The sequence below is a fragment of the Pelmatolapia mariae genome, linkage group LG1 (genome assembly GCF_036321145.2).
Source record: "Pelmatolapia mariae isolate MD_Pm_ZW linkage group LG1, Pm_UMD_F_2, whole genome shotgun sequence".
Lineage (NCBI taxonomy): Eukaryota > Metazoa > Chordata > Actinopteri > Cichliformes > Cichlidae > Pelmatolapia > Pelmatolapia mariae.
The window spans coordinates 22,796,536-22,815,678 of record NC_086227.1 but is presented as its reverse complement, the minus strand read 5'-3'; the positions used below and the strand labels follow the sequence as shown (position 1 = coordinate 22,815,678).

The following is a 19,143-nucleotide window of genomic DNA, read 5'->3' as shown; positions in this document are numbered from 1 at the left end:
ATTTATATGTCAGAAATCCTCTTGGCTCGGTAAATCTAAAACTGATTTTTTTTTTTCCAAACATTGACAAAAATACATCTGAGTGGATGGAGATTTTGAATTAGTATTCAAAGTATAATAATAATGAGTACTACTATTAGTAGTGTTCAACATGTGGATCAATATAACAAGCTATCTAACTAAGTATAGATATTTAATGTAATAATTAAATAGTCAGATTTAGCCTGAATTAAAATGTGAGACTTTTTGATCGGCAAAGACTCGAAACACTTTTTCCAAGAAAAAAAGATTTTACTGAAAAACAAACAAACAAAAAAACAACTATAGTCATTTTATAATTTTATAGCATATGATTGTATAAACATAAACATAGATGGACATCAGTTACATGTATTTTAAAACACATCTACTCCTCTTTTAGCAGGTGAGAGTAAAATGCTTTTAAGAGGTTAAAGTTTTTTCACGTTTACATCAGTCAAAGGTCGACATACAGTGTTAAGTCATATGAGCTAAAATACAAACAAAGACAATTAGAAATCAATCTTAATTCAGAATTAACATTTCATCCATTCGTGTCTGAGGCTGACGACATCAGTGGTCTTGAATGAGCGAACGTGCTCGCACAAATTCTACCAAGACAGTGACACATGAGGTTTTGACGATCACACCGCACAGTACAGAGAAAAACTGTCACCCAGCGGGTTACAAGCTGCTAGTAAAGGGCTGATTGCAAGTGCGGCAACTGAGTCTCTGAGCATCCAGCATCTGGTGGTGAGAATCGGGGTTGTAACGGCTGGGACGGGCGTCGTTATTGGGTTTTGAAGTCAGAGCAGCCTCCCCCATCGTCTTTGTGAGTGCTTTAGTGTAGTTAGTGGAGGAGGTATGGAGTACTGTGGGAAGGAGGGAGGGGGGAGGGAAGCCCACAAATTCAACACAAGTGGCGATAGCTGGACTGGAAGCGGCTGAATGTCCACGGAGGGACAGGAGGCAGTGAGTGGGTACGGCCTGGAGTTATCACGGATATAAGTAGCTCTGATGGGTCGTGGTGTGCCACCATGGACAGACTGACAAAAGCTTGTCAACAATGAGGAAGACACTACCTCCTCCTCCCTCCCCCCTCCCAAAAAAAGTGTGGCTGCCTTAAGAGTTCTTGGCGACCATCTTTATTGTGATGGTCTTCACTTCTGAGTACTCCTTCAAGCCGTTTTCTCCCCTGAAAGAAGAAATAGAAACATTTTGTTTAAACTCCAATGCTGACAGCAACATTGAATTATAGTGTACACACTGCTGGAGGCTCTTGGAGCAGGAATATTTCCTCTTAGATAAAGATTTACATCATGTTAAGCTATTTTGGAAAGTCGGCTTTCAAAACACTAAGTCAGCAATACTAGTGTTGCGACTAATTTGTGTGTATTCAGTGGGCAGACGACCAAGTCTTACTCACATTTCACGCCCATTGCCAGACATTTTATATCCTCCAAATGGACACTGTGTGCTCAGAGCGTTGAAGCAGTTTATCCTGTGAAATACACAAAGCATTGATCATTCTTGATCAGTTGACTTGCAGTTTACTATAAAAATTTTGCACAACTTTATCCAAAGCGTCATTTGGGAAGACTGATGTAAAATTACATTCTCATCATCACAGCTATTTTTAAAACCCCCTGAACTCAATAACAATTATTCTTTTGCTGTTTAGCAAACACAGTTAAAAAATGTCAGGTTCTATATCTGTAAATGTAGTGATTACAGCTGCTGTAGCTGCCGCGGAAACAATGCTTTGAAGTAACTCGAAAATATGGAGTAAAATTATTAAATATTTCAGCGATTTTTTTTCCTTCTCATCCTTCTGCTGAAAGACTTTGTTCTCATGCTTCATCACTTATGTCCTTGTTCTCCTCTCGCCAGGTTTTTGAACCACATTCAGCTGATCGCTCTCTGAGTCTTCATACACCTCCTGTGCAGTACTCCCCAATTTCTAGATTGTCCTTTTAGTCTCAAACATTCACGGCATTTTAATAGTTGCACTAGTTGTGTTTTCTTTTTCCTTTCTAGCTCAGGTTTTTGTATATTTGTGTGCCTCCTCATACATGACTTTTCTCCCCTCTTTTGGAGTCTGTCTCTTTGCCTGAGTTGACTGCCTGCTGAGTGAATTTCTCAATGTCTGTGATTAAAGTTCTGGATCTTACCTATTACTGATGTCTTGTGATTGGACACATAAATATAATGTTTATAATTAAGGATGGAGCATATCATTTATCCTTTCTTGGTTACAGAATAATTTATGTGGCATTTGTGATGAAAATTGCCCGATGGCGATTAGGTCAACATCAGGGATGAAGGACGAGTTATTAAAATAGCTAAGCATAACAAGTGACGCAAGATTTCTGGCAGAGGCTATCTATCCTTCTACTCATAACCATTTGTAAGTAATTAAAAATGGAAACTATTGCAGGTTAACTCAACAAGTAACATTTACTATTAATTTCATTTCTACCAATCATAAAATTGAGGATGTTGTCCTGTCCTAGAACACTACCTCTGATATTTTCTCATCATATCTGAGCTTCTGGGGAAAAATAGGTGGATAAAAAGGAAGAAAAGCTTTTCTTTGTGGCTACTGTAATGATTCTAAATCAGCACACTGTTAGTTAAAGCTTCGGGAAAGTGGCTGATATTTCTCACATGAAAAGTATTACTGAATGGAGCTGAAGAAGCACGGCAGATAGAGCTTACCAGACAGTGCCAGCCTGCATGGCTGTGGATATGGTCATGGCTTTGCTGATGTCCTTGGTGAATACAGCGGCAACCAAACCATAATCTGAGTTGTTGGCTCTTTCTATCACTTCATCAATTGTTTTGAACTTCATGATCTGCTGGACTGGCCCAAAAATCTGTAGAAATATGGTAAATGGTAAGCTAACAATCACACATCAAAGAGGTGAGAGTACACAGACTCACTATGAACTTCAAAATTATTAGTTAATCTTAGGTAAATGCATTTAATTAGGGACTTAATTTATGTATCACCATCCTTTTTTGGTACCTTTTTACATTTTTTGACAGCTTTAGTAACTCTTTTTTTCTCCAGGTTAGAGAAACAGGTTATTAACAGCATCGACATTTATTCATGAACTGTTTTGCTACCTCTTCTATTGCAGCTCTTAAATCAACTCAAGATGCATTAGTAGTGCTGGAGTCTTTATCACTATACCTCTTCTCTGGCAATGCGCATGTCATCTCTGACGTTAGAGAAGACCGTAGGCTCAATGAAGAACCCTTTCAAGCCCAGAGCTTTGCCTCCACATTCCAGCTTGGCCCCTTCAGTAATGCCGCTCTGGATGAACTCCAGCACACGGCTCTGATGCTCTCGACTGATCTGTGGAGGTGGAGGACAGACTTACTCCCAGATGACAGAAAAAATGAGCAATATATGAAATTTACAGAGCAAATGATAGAAAAAGCGATCACAGCTTCTGATTCTGTGCTCCTCACCTGTGGTCCCTGCTCAGTCATGGGGTCAAAGGGGCTGCCAACTATCCTCCTCTTTGCTCTCTCCACGCTCCTCCGGACGAACTCGTCATATATGGGCTCCTCCACATAGATGCGAGAGCCTGCCGTGCAACACTGGCCTGCATTGAAAAACACACCCTGGTGGGCTTCTTCTACAGCCAGATCCACTGGGAAAATGGAGAGATTTGTGCTGGTTAATAACTAAACAAAAGTAGTATAGAATTATAACCATGAAGCTACTTATTAGGTAAAAAAAAATTAAATATCAATAAAGACAGAACAAATTTATCTGTTTATAAAAAATCATGTGTGCAGTGTTATTGGAGCTATCCCATGCAAATCTGACACCTGACACCTGAGAGACAGGATCCTGCTGTTGTGCACAAAGGGTTAATGGACCCCTGTGATTTATGGGTCTCGGCCGAGTCGGGGTCCATTCCCTTGATTTACAGGCCCTAGTGTGCCCCTCTCACGGCTGCTGAAAGCATTTGAGACGCTCGGCAACTCCAGTTTGGTGAGACACTTAGAGTTTATATGAAACCCATCCATCCAGAGGTTTTCATAGCACTGCTAAGCTCCGAACATTTTAAGGTTCTCAGTAAGGGTGAGAGCTGTGAGTGCTTTTCTAAGAATATGACACACAGCTACAAAAAAACAGTGATTGTGACAGACAGACATTGGGTGGGAGGGGGTCAGGTAAATGAAGTGACAAATAAAACTCTACTTTAACAAAACAAAACTTACAATCAGCATCTGCAAATATAATGTTGGGATTCTTTCCTCCCAGCTCCAGCGTCACTCTCTTTAGGTTACTCTTCCCAGCTGCCTCTTGGATCAGCTTGCCGACCTAACAGAGGAAACAGATCAGAGGTTTATTCGTGGAGATGCAAGGCTCACAGCCAGATCAGTAAATCAGCTGGAACCATTAAATATCTTAAAGAGGCTGGTTAGCTCCAAACAAGGAATATACTGGTAGGCCAGCTGAAACATGAGTTCTGCAAACACACAGAAAGAATATCTGTTACAGGCTTTTGGCGACAGCGAGAGGAAAACAAAATGATGTTTCTGCCGGGAAGAGTATCTGATATGTGCCGAAGGACAGGAAGAGGCAACCACAAGGTGTGTGGGTGGTGTACTGTGATATAACACCGAGACGGGATATTCGGTATGAGTCGGGCCTGGTGTGACGATATGAAAGACGGCAGGGGATTTGCAGTGTTTTATCTCATCCTTCTATTGCCCTAATTTCCACTTTACTCCTTATCAGGAGCGATGATATCAGATGACCTAAATGAAGAATAATAAATTACGGATTGAGGAATAACATTCCTTGATAAAGATCTATTGCTCAAGAGAATCATGTGTAAAATTCATCCTGGGGCAGAACGTTTTAGTTTTATTTAGTACAAATCATTAAATCTTTGAAAATGTTTTGAATACAAGCCATGAATATTTTTTTACTTGAACCTTGTTTTTCTCTGTAATACATCATTAAATAATATCCACACTTCTTTTTGCTACATTACAGGCTATGCATAGTAAGATATTTTAGAAGCAGGCTAAGGGAAGAAGACCAAGCAATACCCTTGTACCTCCACCAATCACCAGTAAGCCAGTCAGGGAAAAGATATTTTTCTGTGGTGACTGGAGATTTAGTGAAACTTGATACCAAACCAGAGATGCTGCTAAAGTATAGCCAGTATAAATAATCATGCACACAGCTTCCCAAATACAGAAGAGCTTAAGACCTGCATTTAATCTGAAGGCCACAAGAAGGCGATGAGGTATTTGGAGGCACATGACCATTAACCACATAACATTAATATATTCACTGTTTGGACGTGTAGTAAGCTTGGTGGCAATGTAGGATCGCTTGAATAAGGCATTAGTCTCATAGACCAAGAAACTAGTCTGCAAACATCTGAGAACCACTGGTCATGAGAAAAAAATTTGTATTCCCTGACTGCTTAGGAGTGGTTGGATGCTGATGGCAGTCACTGGGAGATGACTGATAAAATCCCAGTAATGCAGCCTACATGCTCCCTAGCAAAAACATGTATTCTACAACTAGTTAGCAAAAACCTCCTTGAGATTGCTTTAGCTGTTAGCATTTTGCTGTGGTTATAGTTTAAAAGAAAGCAATGTACCTTCATATAAACACTGTCCAGCTACTCTCTGAGCTAATGCTGAAACTGTGAAAAGTATGACACAAACCGGAAAAAGAGAAGCTTAAATTTGTGTCTTAGCATTGCAGCCAACCTTGTTAAAAAAGCTCAAATTTATTTTTCTTGTTTATAATTTTCAGTTTGTGACACACTCTTTTAAATTTACTAGTGCTTGGCTAGTGGTCAAGGATATTTTGAAGACAAACATGATAAAGCAAAGGCAACAGATTACTGCGTTGCTAGCAGATTGCAACTAGCGCTGCTAGCAGATTGTTAGTGTTGCTGGTAGATTGCCACTAGGAGATTGCAATCACTAGGAGGTTTTTGTTGCATACTGAGTAGTATGGTTTTCAGTGTGATTATTTGTCCAGGTTTGTACTCCACTTTGGTGATTGAAATTTTTGTATTTTATGGGCCAGTAAATCTTGTTAACTGCTTGCCTAGCTGTAGTGTAACTGCTAAAAGTGTGACACCAACCAGGAACAAACACCGTCAAAGTAAAAGTTGAGCACTTTTTGAAATCTTCTGGTTCCAGTGGTAAGGTACAACTTTTACTTTGAAGATGAGTGTTCTGTCTTCCCAGTTTGCATTGCATTTTTCCCAGTTTTACTACCACTTGGAGAGCAGTTGGTAAGAGTTTTGGTTGCAGCCTCCAGCAACCACTGCCAACCACTCAGGGAATCCAAATAAGATTTCAGGTACCAAACAGGCGACATCACAGTAGCAACGCCCACTCATCATACCATCTATGAGCTTATGAGCAGGAGAAACTAGCTTGAGCTAAAGGCAACAGAACTTTGTGCTAATTTGAGATTAAAGTCATGGCACATTTATTTGTTTAGGCACTTTTTAAAATTCAAAGGAAACTCAACGTGTTTTAAATGAGACACAAAACAAACATATAATGAGGCAACTTAAAAAAATAAACATGACATTTAAATGAATAATTAAATTGGTATAATAATAAATACATGGTGGGATTCATCACTTTTGGACAGAGCCAGGCTGACTGTGCACCTCTGGTTACAGCCTTTAATCTAAACCTGCTGCTTTAAGACTAATAAAGGCAGTTGCAGTAATACGTACTCGACATGAAAAGATATAGGTTAAAACTGCCGGACGCTATTTGACCCCCTTGCCAATTTAGGTAAACATGATTTTAGGATGTGAGAATGAGTCACCAGTTTTTATCAATATTTTTCACTGTTCTGACACGTTGCAATAACTGGACTGATAAGAAGCCTGGAAAATCCCATACACCACCCTCACAATCCTACACCCTAAACAAGTATTCATCTTCCTGTTACTCATACTGTGTCTTTTATAGATAAAGAAGAAGAAAAAACCCCTTAGTGTCCAAGTCCCCCCCCCCCCCTCTTCTTCAAACCACCCCTAAGAAAAATATCTTCAAACATGTTAAAGACTCATTCTCTTGCTCTTTTCTTCTTCGCTCTACTTCCCATTATATACTGAAAGACTAAGATCAGAACAGCTGGGCTGCGGCTGGTACCGAAGCTGCCTAAATACAACACAAAACTTGGCTCGGCTTCATTTTTCTGATGTGTTTTGTCTGTCTTTGATCAGAAACACAAAGTGGCTGACTAAGGGGAGTTTAGCATGTGTTTATTCAAGGGTAAAGGAAACACGCTGGGCTGCTAGACTCCTCCGCCACATGTGAGTCAGTGAGAGATGAACTGAGCTCCTAAAATCCACCTGTAGCTACTCCAGCACCTTCAATCCTGTCTGAGGAGATGATGTGCTTGCTAGGATCCCACCATTGCTACTACAGTGCAGTGACTCACTGTCTGGGCATCAGCAGTCTCTGACAGTGCTGGCTTTTTTCTCAGTAATTGACTCCAGTTCACACAAAATAACAGGAAAACTAGTAAAAAAGAACCAAAAACAACAAGAAACCCCCCAAACTCGACCACTTATAAAGAAAATGTTCAATTGGGATGAGATGTCAAACAAAGATGTTTATAATACAAGTTAAACAAGATGCCACAGGATAGATCATTTGTAAATAGATAAATACATGATTATGGTTTAATCATAACTAGATCAATATTTGAAATTATACAGTAACTAATATAGACCGATAGCAGCTGCTAACAGTTTTTACCGTGGCTTATTCTAACAAAGTTTGGTGGTCCTGGTGAGGTTGGAGAGTACAGAACATATTTTGTTATATTTTAGTTTGTGCTTGAATTTGAATGTTTACAGAAAATGTTTGAAAGATTGAAGACACTGTAGACATTGAACAGACATCCTACACACACAAATAAGTAAGCTAAGAACACAAAGGAGGCTGTGTCCACAATAGCGCATTTCTGTTCTGAACTTATATTTTAGGAACTATTTGCGTTTGCCTAGAAAAGGTCAAATCATGCCACGATACATGTATGACTCAGGGAAGGACACATAGTTACTGTTATCAGCCAATCAGAAGCCTTGGAATGAATGAAGACAATGCTAAAAAAAAAAAACCAAAAACCCAAACTGCAGTTCCTCTAGTGGCCACTTGAGGCTGGCTTCAAAAGGGAGTGAGTCTCATTAGACTTCCATGATAAAATGGCCATCTACAGCATTACAAAGCACATTTAGCTTGACATAAAAATGTCCCTGTGCTTTACAGATAGCCATTCAAATAAACTATAAGTAGAATGATTTATTTTTTTAATAACTGATCTACCTGCATAACTGAGTTAGGGGTGTGGCCTTATTAATTAACAGACAGCTTTCCCAACACATTTAGCTGGAGCTGACTAGCATCTACGAAGCCTCACTTTTGTTACTTCCAGCCATTAGACTGGGCCGGTACTGCTGTAGGTGAATTTTTAATTGATTATCTGACTAACATTAGGGCTTGATGTGTGGGACAAATCATCCCAGAAGTTATGTGCTTTGGTGAGTGAAGTTCTAGTGTTTTATTAGTTCACTACTTGGGTTGCTTATTCACAAGACACCACAAAAGCGGATAAATCAATAAGTTTGATCTGCCAGATTTTTATGCCAGATGCCCTTCCTGACACAACCCTCCTAGGGATTTGTGTCCCTTGATCATTTGACATGTGTTAACCAATACAGTATGAACACTACGCTAGTAAATTGCCTTAACATGCTTTGCTGATATGTGCTTCTGTGTTTTGCACTCGAGTTCATGGATAGGTGATAAATTAGCACGCCACTTGTTTATTCATATAAAGTAACTTCTTCCTCCCAAAATCCAACATGGCAACAGCCAAAATGCTAACAGAGTCCACAATACAATTTCTGAATGTGGGCACATCCATGCTTTATACAGTCTCTGATCAAGAACTACTCATGGGTGTCTGATCGTTTCTAATATCAGTGTGGTCTAGTCTCCAAAATGTAGCTAATGCAGTGTTGCTGAAAGCTGCAAGATGCTGGCTCCAAAATAAATGTGTCTCCTGCATCAAAATGGATCAGTTTTTTCCTGCAAAAACTAGATCACATTAGTTTTTGATGATTTCAGCTGTACAATCTAATGTGTGTGCCACTGGTCATTTTATAAATTACTGCTCTGTTACTAAGACTGGTAGCTAACGGAAGGCTCTAACGCCCGCCAGGAGGCGTTGATTTACAGCTGGCTGACAGCTGTTTCAGAGTTTCTATTTAAAGAGTAAACTTTTTTTTCTCCAGACGCACACTTCTACTACTCTGTTTGTATTTAAGGAGACTTTGATATGATGCAGTCATGCATTATTTTGGTAATGCTTATCTTTAACACATTGTAGTTAATGTAACTAATACCAGCATGGGCTAGCCCAAGGTCCTGGCTCCACACAGACAAACTCTGCAATGCTGTGGCCATTTTTAGAAACAATATGGTCTACAGCTGTGGTTTGAGCTTAATGCTTATGTCAGCATGGACACACACACACACACAAACACACAATATGATATTAACATGCTTAGTTGGGTTGGGCAATATGTAAATATTTTCCAACGGCCTGCCGTCAGTCCTACGACAAGCAGCTGATGATATATTTGTTAAGGGTTGTCTGTGCAGCGAGTGCAGGGAGCAGGGCAAAAGACTCCCGACACCCTTTCAGCAAATGGAAGCATTTGTTTGTGAAAAGATGAAAAAAAATCACTATTTTGGGAATATTTTGGTTTTAAAATGGAAGAAAATAAAGGTCCTGAGGGAGCGATGCCTCCGCTTTGCAGCCTATAAATGAACAGAGGTAAAGATTACAAAGGCTAATAAATGAATAATGTCATTTATGAGACTTTTCAGTACTAATCGATTGGACAGCAACCACTACCTGCAATTACTTCAGTCTGGTCACTGTCATGACTTTCTGAAAGTTAGAACCATTGGTACGAACACCAACTGTTTCCATATCACGTAGACAATAAATTTACTGGAAATTTCAAGAGGACAGACATAAATCACACAACATAATAATAATAATTATTATAATAATAACAATGAACCCCACAACCTACTGCATAACCCTGAACCTTAGCAGATATAACTTTAGCCAACAGTTCTTAATATATCTGAAGCTGAATTGTTCTTCTGCCCAGATGCTAATGTTGATTTTTAAACTGAGACATAAATGTGTGTAACAAATTCAGTTCCGCAAGTTATCCAGATATTTGTTTGTTATAAAATAAACAAAAAAATCCACCATTGTTTCATAAAAAGAAAAAAACCCAGCATATCACCAAAGTCATTTAAAACTGTTTTGGGGAAATTTCAGTGGTGAAGCAACAGACTGGTCAACTCTCACAGCTGTTCCTTGAGTCCATTAGCGTCACTTAAAATCTGCCTCATCGACATCCAGGATCTTTTCAGCAAGTGAAAATAAAATAAACAATAAAAAGTTGAATCAAATGGACCATTACGGCAAGGCTGGGATGGTCCATTTGGTAAAGTAAATCCGTTGGGCATCTTTCTTCGCCTTTAGACAATAATTCTGATGGCAAAAGAACCAAACGGGACAGGTTAAAAAAAAAAAAAAAAAAAAAAAAAAAAAAAAAAGACATCCAGGATCTTTGAAATGCAAACAACGGCATACACTAACAATGCTCTCTCCCTGTGACATTCACTTTTACATTTTACAGGAATATGTCTACTCATGTGCCACTTAATTAGGTACACTGGTTCAACTGCTCCTTGCTCATACTGAGCATCAGAATGGGGAAGAAATGTAATTTAAGCCGCTTTGAATGTCGTATGGTTGTTGGTGCCAGGCTGGTGTGACTATTTCAGAAACTGCTGATCTACTGGGATTTTCCCACACAGCCATCTATTTTACAGAGAATAATCTGAAAAAGAGAAGATATCCAGTGAGTGGGAGTTCTCTGGGTGAAAATAAGTTCAGAGTGGAATGGCCAGAATGCCAGCGCAGAAGAGCATCGCTAAAGCGCACAGCACGCAGATGGGCTTCAGCCACACCGGGTGGCACTCCTGTCGGCTAACAGCAGTTCAAAACAGGAAGGCTACAATTTGCATGGGCTCACAATAGAAGAATGGAAAAATTTTCCCTGGTCTGATGATTCTTAATCTCTGCTGCTAGACTAGCAAAGTAAGGTCTGAATTTGGTGTAAACAACGTGAAAGCATGGATCCATCCGTGCTTGTATCAACTGTTCACGCTGCTGCTGGTGGGGGATATTTTCTTGGCACGCTTAGAGCTCCTTAGTACCAGCTAAACATTGTTTAACCCTGGAGAACTCATGGGGTCAAATTTGACCCCATGGTTTCCCTAGAAAACCAATGGGGTCGGATCTGACCCCATGGGTTCTCCAGGGTTAAACATCACAGCCCACCTGAGTGTTGTTGCTGATCCCTCTGTGAACACAGTGTACGTATTGTCACATGATAAAATGCCATGTCACAAAGCTCAAATCATTTCAAACTGACTTCTTGAACATGACAATGAGTTCACTGTACTCAAACACCCTTCACCGTCAGCAGATCTCAATCCAGTACAGCACCTTTGGGATGTGGTGGAACGGGAGATTTGCATCATGGACGTGAAGCCGACAAATCTGCAGCAACTGTGTGATGCTATCATCACATCAACAAAACCCTAAATCCCTGAGGAATGTTACCAACACCTTGTAGAACCTATGCCATGACGGATTAAGGCACCTCTGAAGGCAAAAAAGGTCCAGCGAGTGTATGTCTCATTGTTCCAGTGGGTTTTGCTTTCATTGCTTTTATCTGTGACATCTGTACCTGTATGGGCTTATCAGGGACTGCTCCAATTACACATACTGTACACATGGCGCCTCCAACACAATGCAGGAGTCAAAACAAATATTACATAAGGCCGTGTTACTTGCTAAAGATAGGTGTAAATTACAGGATGGTCACATAAAAATATCACTGCAACATCGGGACTACTGTAAATGGTTTTAACACAGGAGTTAGTCAACGTGGAAATGACAGATGTTTATAAATGATCTGTAGAAAGGGATCTGCCGTCACTCTGGCTGTTCTCTCTGACTCCAGGAATCTGTTCAGACCACAACGCTCAACACCTAACATGGTATGTCCTTTGTCTTCCCATTAACTGCTTCCCTGTTCTCAAGAGCTGTAAGGGTATATCCTGATGGTGAGTTAAATGAAAAGCAGTGTGGAGGTGCATTAATACCTCAAAGACAGCTGAGGGAAAACAGACGAGAGGCAGTGTTTTCAGAGAGACCTGTTTGTATACTCTCGACAGCGCAAATATGTGCATGTGTGTGCGATAAAATCAGAGCCCTGTCATGAGGAGTAATGACAGGGTGCGCGGCTTATGTAAGACCCCATTTGTTTGTCATTTAAACTTCAATACAGGCACACAACATCCCCTAATTACCCAGCCTGCTCTTATGCTCTGCACATGTTGGTCACTGTGTCAACTGTGTTCAGTGACAAAAGCTAGCAGTAGGCAGATGCTGATCTGAGCCGTTCCACTAGAGAGAAAAGTACCTCGGTTGATCCTGTGAAAGCCACTTTGTCTATGCCCATGTGTGAAGCAATTGCAGCTCCTGCTGTTGGCCCGAATCCTGGCAAAATATTGATGACTCCCGGTGGAAAGCCGGCCTGTCAAAACAATATGAGAGGAAACAAGCTTTAGCGGAGATGACAGCAGAGCCAAGCAAAACCACAGGCAGTGTGGGGGAATCCGGACCCAACCCAACCTCCCTACAAGCAGAGAGCAGGGAGAACATCAAAAAGGCAACAGACAGATAGTCTCCAAGAAGAGGCGAGGCCGGAGAGGACAGGGGAAAAACAGAGAGGATGTAGACACTTAAATTTGTCCATTATTTGGCTTCAATACATTGCCATGTCAGGCTGTGTTGTTTAACTTACTCATGTGTTTATCCTTATTGTACACAGCTGCACTCACTACAAAGAGCTCTGGTTTGGAATTTACTCGAGATTTATATCAGCGTGTTTAAGATGTTCAGATTTTATTTTATTCTTTTGTGGAGTTTTCGGCACTATTGCCAGGAAAAACTGAATAAAGAAAAAAGAAAGTTGACACCAGAGCATCCCTGAATGAATTTTTCTAAAGCATTTTTATGTTGACTGTCACATCCATACTTAACATATGAAACTATGTGATTATATAACATTTGTTCTTGTGATCTCTCTAAATTCATAATAAACTGATATCAAATTTAGAAATAAAAACTTAAAATAACTTTCCTTATTAATCATTTAGCATTTTAGCTAGTGTGTGCATCATTAGGCTCTCATCACTGTTCACGCTATTGTTACAGTGGGATTATTCAATGTGGTATGATGATGCTGTACTTATTACAGCTAAAATACTGACTGTATTATTCTCAAAGGTTGCTATCTTAGCAGAAGGTTAGGGAGTACATATTTTAAGTCTGTACTAGGGAATGCTAATGCTAATTAGCAACCTAGCAGCAGGTGATTTTTAGCAGACCTTGACATTATGGGTGTTTTTTCTTGTCTATGTATTAATGTTTAAATATTGTTAATAATGTTCCCCGTGGAAGAATTTAGTATGAGTGGTTAAATGTTAAGTTAAGCTGTAAATGTCTACAAAATGCCACAGCTAGCTTGCCTGTGAAATGCTTCAGTAGCCATTTCTGCTAAGTACATAACTTAATTATCATGAGACAGCAGTACTGTATATACTTCATATACTGTATATATATATATATATATATACCACATCGATACTTGCTGAAGGATGTGGGACACATTGTTAATGCTGCTAGATTACTGATGACACGATGGAACAAACATTATCTAAATATTATTAAAAAATGGTTAGCTGCAGTACTGTTTTTCATGTGTTTTATATATATAGAAGTTTTTAACACAAGCAGTTTAAACTTCTACACATTACAAATACAGGAGCTGCTTAGCCATGGGAACCAATGCCACGAAGCTCCTGGCACAAAGTTTTTGTGCTGATGTTAAAGCAACAGGAGGTTTTGCTGTTTGTAATTTGACATTCAGGGACTATTTTCCCTTAGCACTTGGTGCTGCTGCTCTATAACTGTATGTGGTCTTTGATTTCATGACTGAGTTGCTCTTCTTAGTAAAGCCTCCCGCTTTGCAATAATTCCCGTTTCAGTTGATCGTGTAATATCTAGGAGGGTAGAAGTTTCACAAACTGACTTGTTGCAAAGGTGGCATCCTATTACAGCAAAACGTTCAAATTTAGTGAGTTCTTTAGAACGACCCAGTCTTTTACAAATGTGTGTGAAGGCAGTAGATGAAAACACTCGAATTCAAAGACTAATAGGTGTGACCCAGTACTTTTGTCCATACAGTGAATAATGAATTGAGTTGAATTAACTGCATTAATATTAATATTTGGATTTTATTATCATCCTAAACAAATTTTATTGTTGTATTAAGAGATTAAAATCTGTATGTTTTAGACCATTAAAAAGTTCATTTGCATAATTGAGGCAAACTAACCCTTTCATTTTGGCTCTATATTGGCTGGAGATAACCTAGGCCAAGTCCTACTTCACTGACTCTGAGATGATGCACCAAATCGATGTGACACTTTGTTAAACATCTGTTTTTTATCGCCTTTTGGTTACATTAACATTGAACTGTCTAAATAAAGTGTTGGCCAAAGTCAAAATGAACACTGTGTCCTTGGCAAAATAAAACCTATAAGTGATTCTGTTTCAGTTAGTTCAGCGCTCATGCTTGAAACTGTGCATGTGAAATGTTTGCCGTCGTCATAGTGACTTTGTCATTTACCTCCTTGATTAGAGCTGCCATGTAGAGGCAGGTGAGCGGCGTCTCCTCAGCAGGTTTCAGGACGACAGTGTTTCCACACGCGAGCGCTGGGCCCAGCTTCCATGCTGTCATCATCAGAGGGAAGTTCCACTGTGTACAACACACACGCGCACGCACACAGACACACACACACAAACACCGGAAAAAGACATCATGCATCTGACACACTGGGTGGTCACAAGTCAAGTTCAATAACTCATCGCTCTTAAGTCACTCACTCTCATTTTCACTCTGTCTAAACATAGTCAAGTGAGAAAATGTTCTCGGCACTTGTACAGTATTTTCTCTTCCCACAGTATTCTGAGAAAGTCGGGAAATTGCAACACATGTGCAATAGACCCATATCACTGTTCAACACACAGGCCTGTGTTATTTCTGCTTTGCACAGGAGCCCATGGGGCTCAACACAGAACCACACGCTTTCTGCACTCTTGCACAATCAACAGTGTCTCTTTCTCCTTGATCTTTTCCTCCTTTCTCATCATTCTTCTTTCCTCAAACACACTCTGTTAAATCCCTTAGCTCATTCTTCTGCTTCTCACTTCTTGTTCCCTTTTCCTCAAAGCCACCGGCACACTGGGGGGGTGGGGTTTGGAGTGGTTGCGGGGGATTACCGGTAAGATTTAAAAACTGTGGCTGACAGGGAATTACTGGAAAATTCTGAATGTAATTCAGTACTTTTAAACGCAGCTAACTCCATCTTTTTTATTTTTTCTTCGCACTTCCCTGTCATGTTTGCATGTCACTTTTCAGAAAAGTTATACTCACAGGGACAATTTGTCCACAAACTCCAATAGGCTCATATCTGGTAAATGTCAGATACTCTCCATCTGTAGAGGAACACACATGAGTAAAGAAAGAACTGGGTTATTTATTCCTAGCTTTAACACTTTAACAAAAAAGCACTTAATAGGAAATACTAAAAAATCCCTCTAAACATATGAAAAACGTCACCACCTGACTCCCCTGGTGTTGTTGACTCAACATGTTAATTTGCAAATGAATCCACATGCAGCATTCCTGGTTGCTTTACCCTGGTGAGAGATTACGTTTCCTCCAGCAGCACAGGCATGTGTGTAACTGTTTTAGGTCATAGAGATGGGTGTTATGCTGGAAAGGTTTGCTCATTCCTCTTGCATTACTTGAGTAAAAAGGAGGTACTTGCTGAGGGTGTGCCATGCTTGTTCATTCTTCAGAAAAACAATTCATATTGAGAAATATGTGTATAAATTTGTTACCACAGTGGTCAGCTGATGATTGCTTAATGTTGCACTTGGACTGGAAGGATCAGTGGGGGGATGACAAGTCAAACAATTACGTTGACAACAGATACAAAACTGCAGTAAGATTCCCATATTTCAACTTTTTCTTTTTTTTGTCCGTGTATTCCAGTGTGGATCTTGCAAAACTGCTATTGTTTGTGGAATGAATCTATAAACCCAGTAGGCATGACATTTTCTGGAGGAACTCGAGTATCTGAAGCCTTGTTTGAAAGAATGGTGCCTGCACATGAATTATATTTCAATTTGGCACAGGCGGTGTAAATGATACCAAACTGTACTGCCAAAGGTGCTGCACATAATGACACTCCCCATTCATTTCATGCCGTCTCTGATATAAATTTAACACCACAGTATCAGCATAACAGGCAAGACAAATAGCTGCAGAGGAGCTGCTCATGGTAGCTGTGTTGCGCCTCATTCTAACAGGTGAACAAACATGATTACTTACATCATACAGGCTACAGGAATACCCTTATTTATTTACTCTGAAAGCCTACAAGTGGAATAAAGCTTAGACCAAAGCCCTGGGAAAACGCTCGCCGTGGTTGGTTTGGCAGCAGCGTACAAGAGAAGCTTTGAGAGGGACAATACAGCGGTATCAGGATGTTTTCCATGTCCTCTCAGTCTCTCTCATTCTTTTTTTTCTTCCTTTTAAAACACACAGCCAACTTTCTTCTCTTCCACCCTCAGATTCAGCTGCTTTAGAGGGGCAACACTGGCAGCTGGCTCTACTGTGTTTAGATTGATTACCAATTTGTTACCTTCACCCGCTGAATGTAAGCTTAGCTTTCTGCAAAACTCTGAACACAATGAAACAAAAAGAGTGTTTTGTTTTACTAAAAAATTAAATAAATGGTGATGTCAATTAGAGATGCCTCCCCTCCCCAAAAAAAGATTTAAATTTCCTGTACTTGTAAAAAGCCTTGCAGTAAAATATTGCAAGAATTTATGCAATGATCCTAGTCAAAGGTCTCTAAAGTAGCATAAAAGCAAAAACCATTATATTAATTTCAAAATTATACTTTACTATTATATAAATTAGTGTTGCACAACTTAAATGCCTATATTAATTGTGCATTCTCATGCTCCTCTTACAGGGTTCCTATATTATAACATAGTTCTCCTGACTGTCCACATGCTTTTGAGTCAGCGTAGGAAAAGATTAACGGAGGCTACAAAGATTTTTTTATTTTATTGTTCTGAGTGTTTTAAAATCATGTTTATAGCCGCTTGTCGTATATAATAAACACCGATTTGCTGCATTTGTTATCAGGCACTGGTTGTAAATTATATAATAACTTACTAATCTAGGTCACTTTATGTGGAACGCAGTCAATATAATAATATATCCCAAATTCAATTAGCACATGTAACAATAATAAAAGTAAAATTGATCAACAGACTTTTTTCAGACTTTTCCTTCACTTTCTAAGTTCTTCTGCTGACTTCAAAGAGCGATCGTATTGATTTTCCAGGTCAGGGAACTATTTTTTTTATTTTGTTTTATTTTAATTTCATTTTCCTGACACCCCAGTAATGCACAATAACAATTAAAACCTTTTACTGATACCAAAAGGGTCTCAGAATAAAACCGTGCCTGCTAAAGCTCTCAGTAGAGTTAGTGGAGAATTTAAAGCTACTTTCAGCTGCTCACTTCTCACAACAAAAAGCTAACTATTGTCTAAGAGGTTTGACACATTAAATTTGAATGACAGACTGTGTAAAAAAAAATGTGCACAGTGTAACATCAACAATTGTTTGAGGAATTCTGTATTGAAACTTCAAGCTGATGCAAAGAGCGAGCGGTTAAGAAACCGGAGACGTGTTGCGTTTATATTGAAGTGATTTATCAACTACAGGTTGCCACACCCTAAGGCATATCTTTCATTATCATAGATTTTTCTCTAAATGGGAGCTAAAAATGACAAAATAAACATCATGTTGCAATCTTTAAGTGTTTAACTGGTTTATTAATCAAGGAAAGTGTTTACTGAGGTCAAAGAGCAGATCAGAAAGAACGTGATCTTTCTCATAAACTTCTATACAGTCAGTCTTCTTTTTGCAACCAGAGGAGTCGCCCCCTGCTGGCCATTAGAAGAAAGAAGTAGATTTAAAGATCTTCCACACATGCTTCAGTTTTTAAATCCTGACTCATCATATATGTTAAGTTTGCAATTTCAGTTGAGTGTTGTTGCATTTTTTGTTTGTTTTTTGGTACCAAAAAGTCAGAGGAGCAAACACAAAAACACAAACCTGGCTCTTTCTTTAATACCATCTGACTAATCCTTTCTTTAACTGCTAGTACCCTTCATCTCTCTCAGTCCAAACGGCTCTTACCCATTGGAATGGAAGTACCATGGATCTTGTCGGCATATCCAGCAAAGTATCTCAGTGTCTTTATGGTTCCTTGGAGGTCCACAAACAGAGTGGGCAGGAAAGGCTTTCCACTGTCCAGTGACTCAATAGTCTGAAGAGAGACGAGGGACAAATATGTGATATAACCTTGTGATCTTCACATATTTCCATACTGTTTTCTATCTTTTACACGCACCCATGGGTGAAATGTGACACTAAGATAACACTTAACTACAAATACGGCAGTAATATGCTCGCTTTAGGACATTTGCATGTATTTGTACTATCAAGCACAAAAGCAACTGTAGATCCTTCTTTCCAAAAGGCATAAAATGCATTTAATAACATGGGAGGAAAAATAAGAGAACATTCCCAGTATTTGTCCACTTACTGCTAGGTAGACACTGTCCCTCTCCACCAGGTCAGCCAGTTTGGACAGCAGTCGACCCCTCTCTGAAGCATCCATCCTTCGCCACACAGAGCCCAAAGAAAAGGCCAGGCGAGCTGCCTGCACGGCTTTATCAACGTCAGCCTACAGGGGGAAAAAAACATGTCACTTCATT

At 39.5% G+C, this 19,143-nt stretch overlaps 1 protein-coding gene across 1 annotated transcript in view; it reads right to left on the bottom strand.

The window, feature by feature from the left end:
• Positions 1–332: 332 nt before the first annotated feature.
• Positions 333–19,143, bottom strand: part of aldh1a2 (aldehyde dehydrogenase 1 family, member A2) — a 28,582-nt gene continuing 9,771 nt past the window's right edge. Inside the window, exons 3-13 of the mRNA XM_063497754.1 lie at positions 18,972–19,112; positions 18,563–18,692; positions 15,711–15,772; positions 14,904–15,032; positions 12,630–12,743; positions 4,258–4,360; positions 3,496–3,680; positions 3,215–3,379; positions 2,737–2,894; positions 1,445–1,519; positions 333–1,213 (exon numbers count right to left, since the gene is read on the bottom strand). Coding sequence (XP_063353824.1) covers positions 1,141–1,213; positions 1,445–1,519; positions 2,737–2,894; positions 3,215–3,379; positions 3,496–3,680; positions 4,258–4,360; positions 12,630–12,743; positions 14,904–15,032; positions 15,711–15,772; positions 18,563–18,692; positions 18,972–19,112 — 1,335 coding nt within the window. The 3' untranslated portion in view covers positions 333–1,140. The remainder of the gene's footprint in view (positions 1,214–1,444; positions 1,520–2,736; positions 2,895–3,214; positions 3,380–3,495; positions 3,681–4,257; positions 4,361–12,629; positions 12,744–14,903; positions 15,033–15,710; positions 15,773–18,562; positions 18,693–18,971; positions 19,113–19,143) is intronic.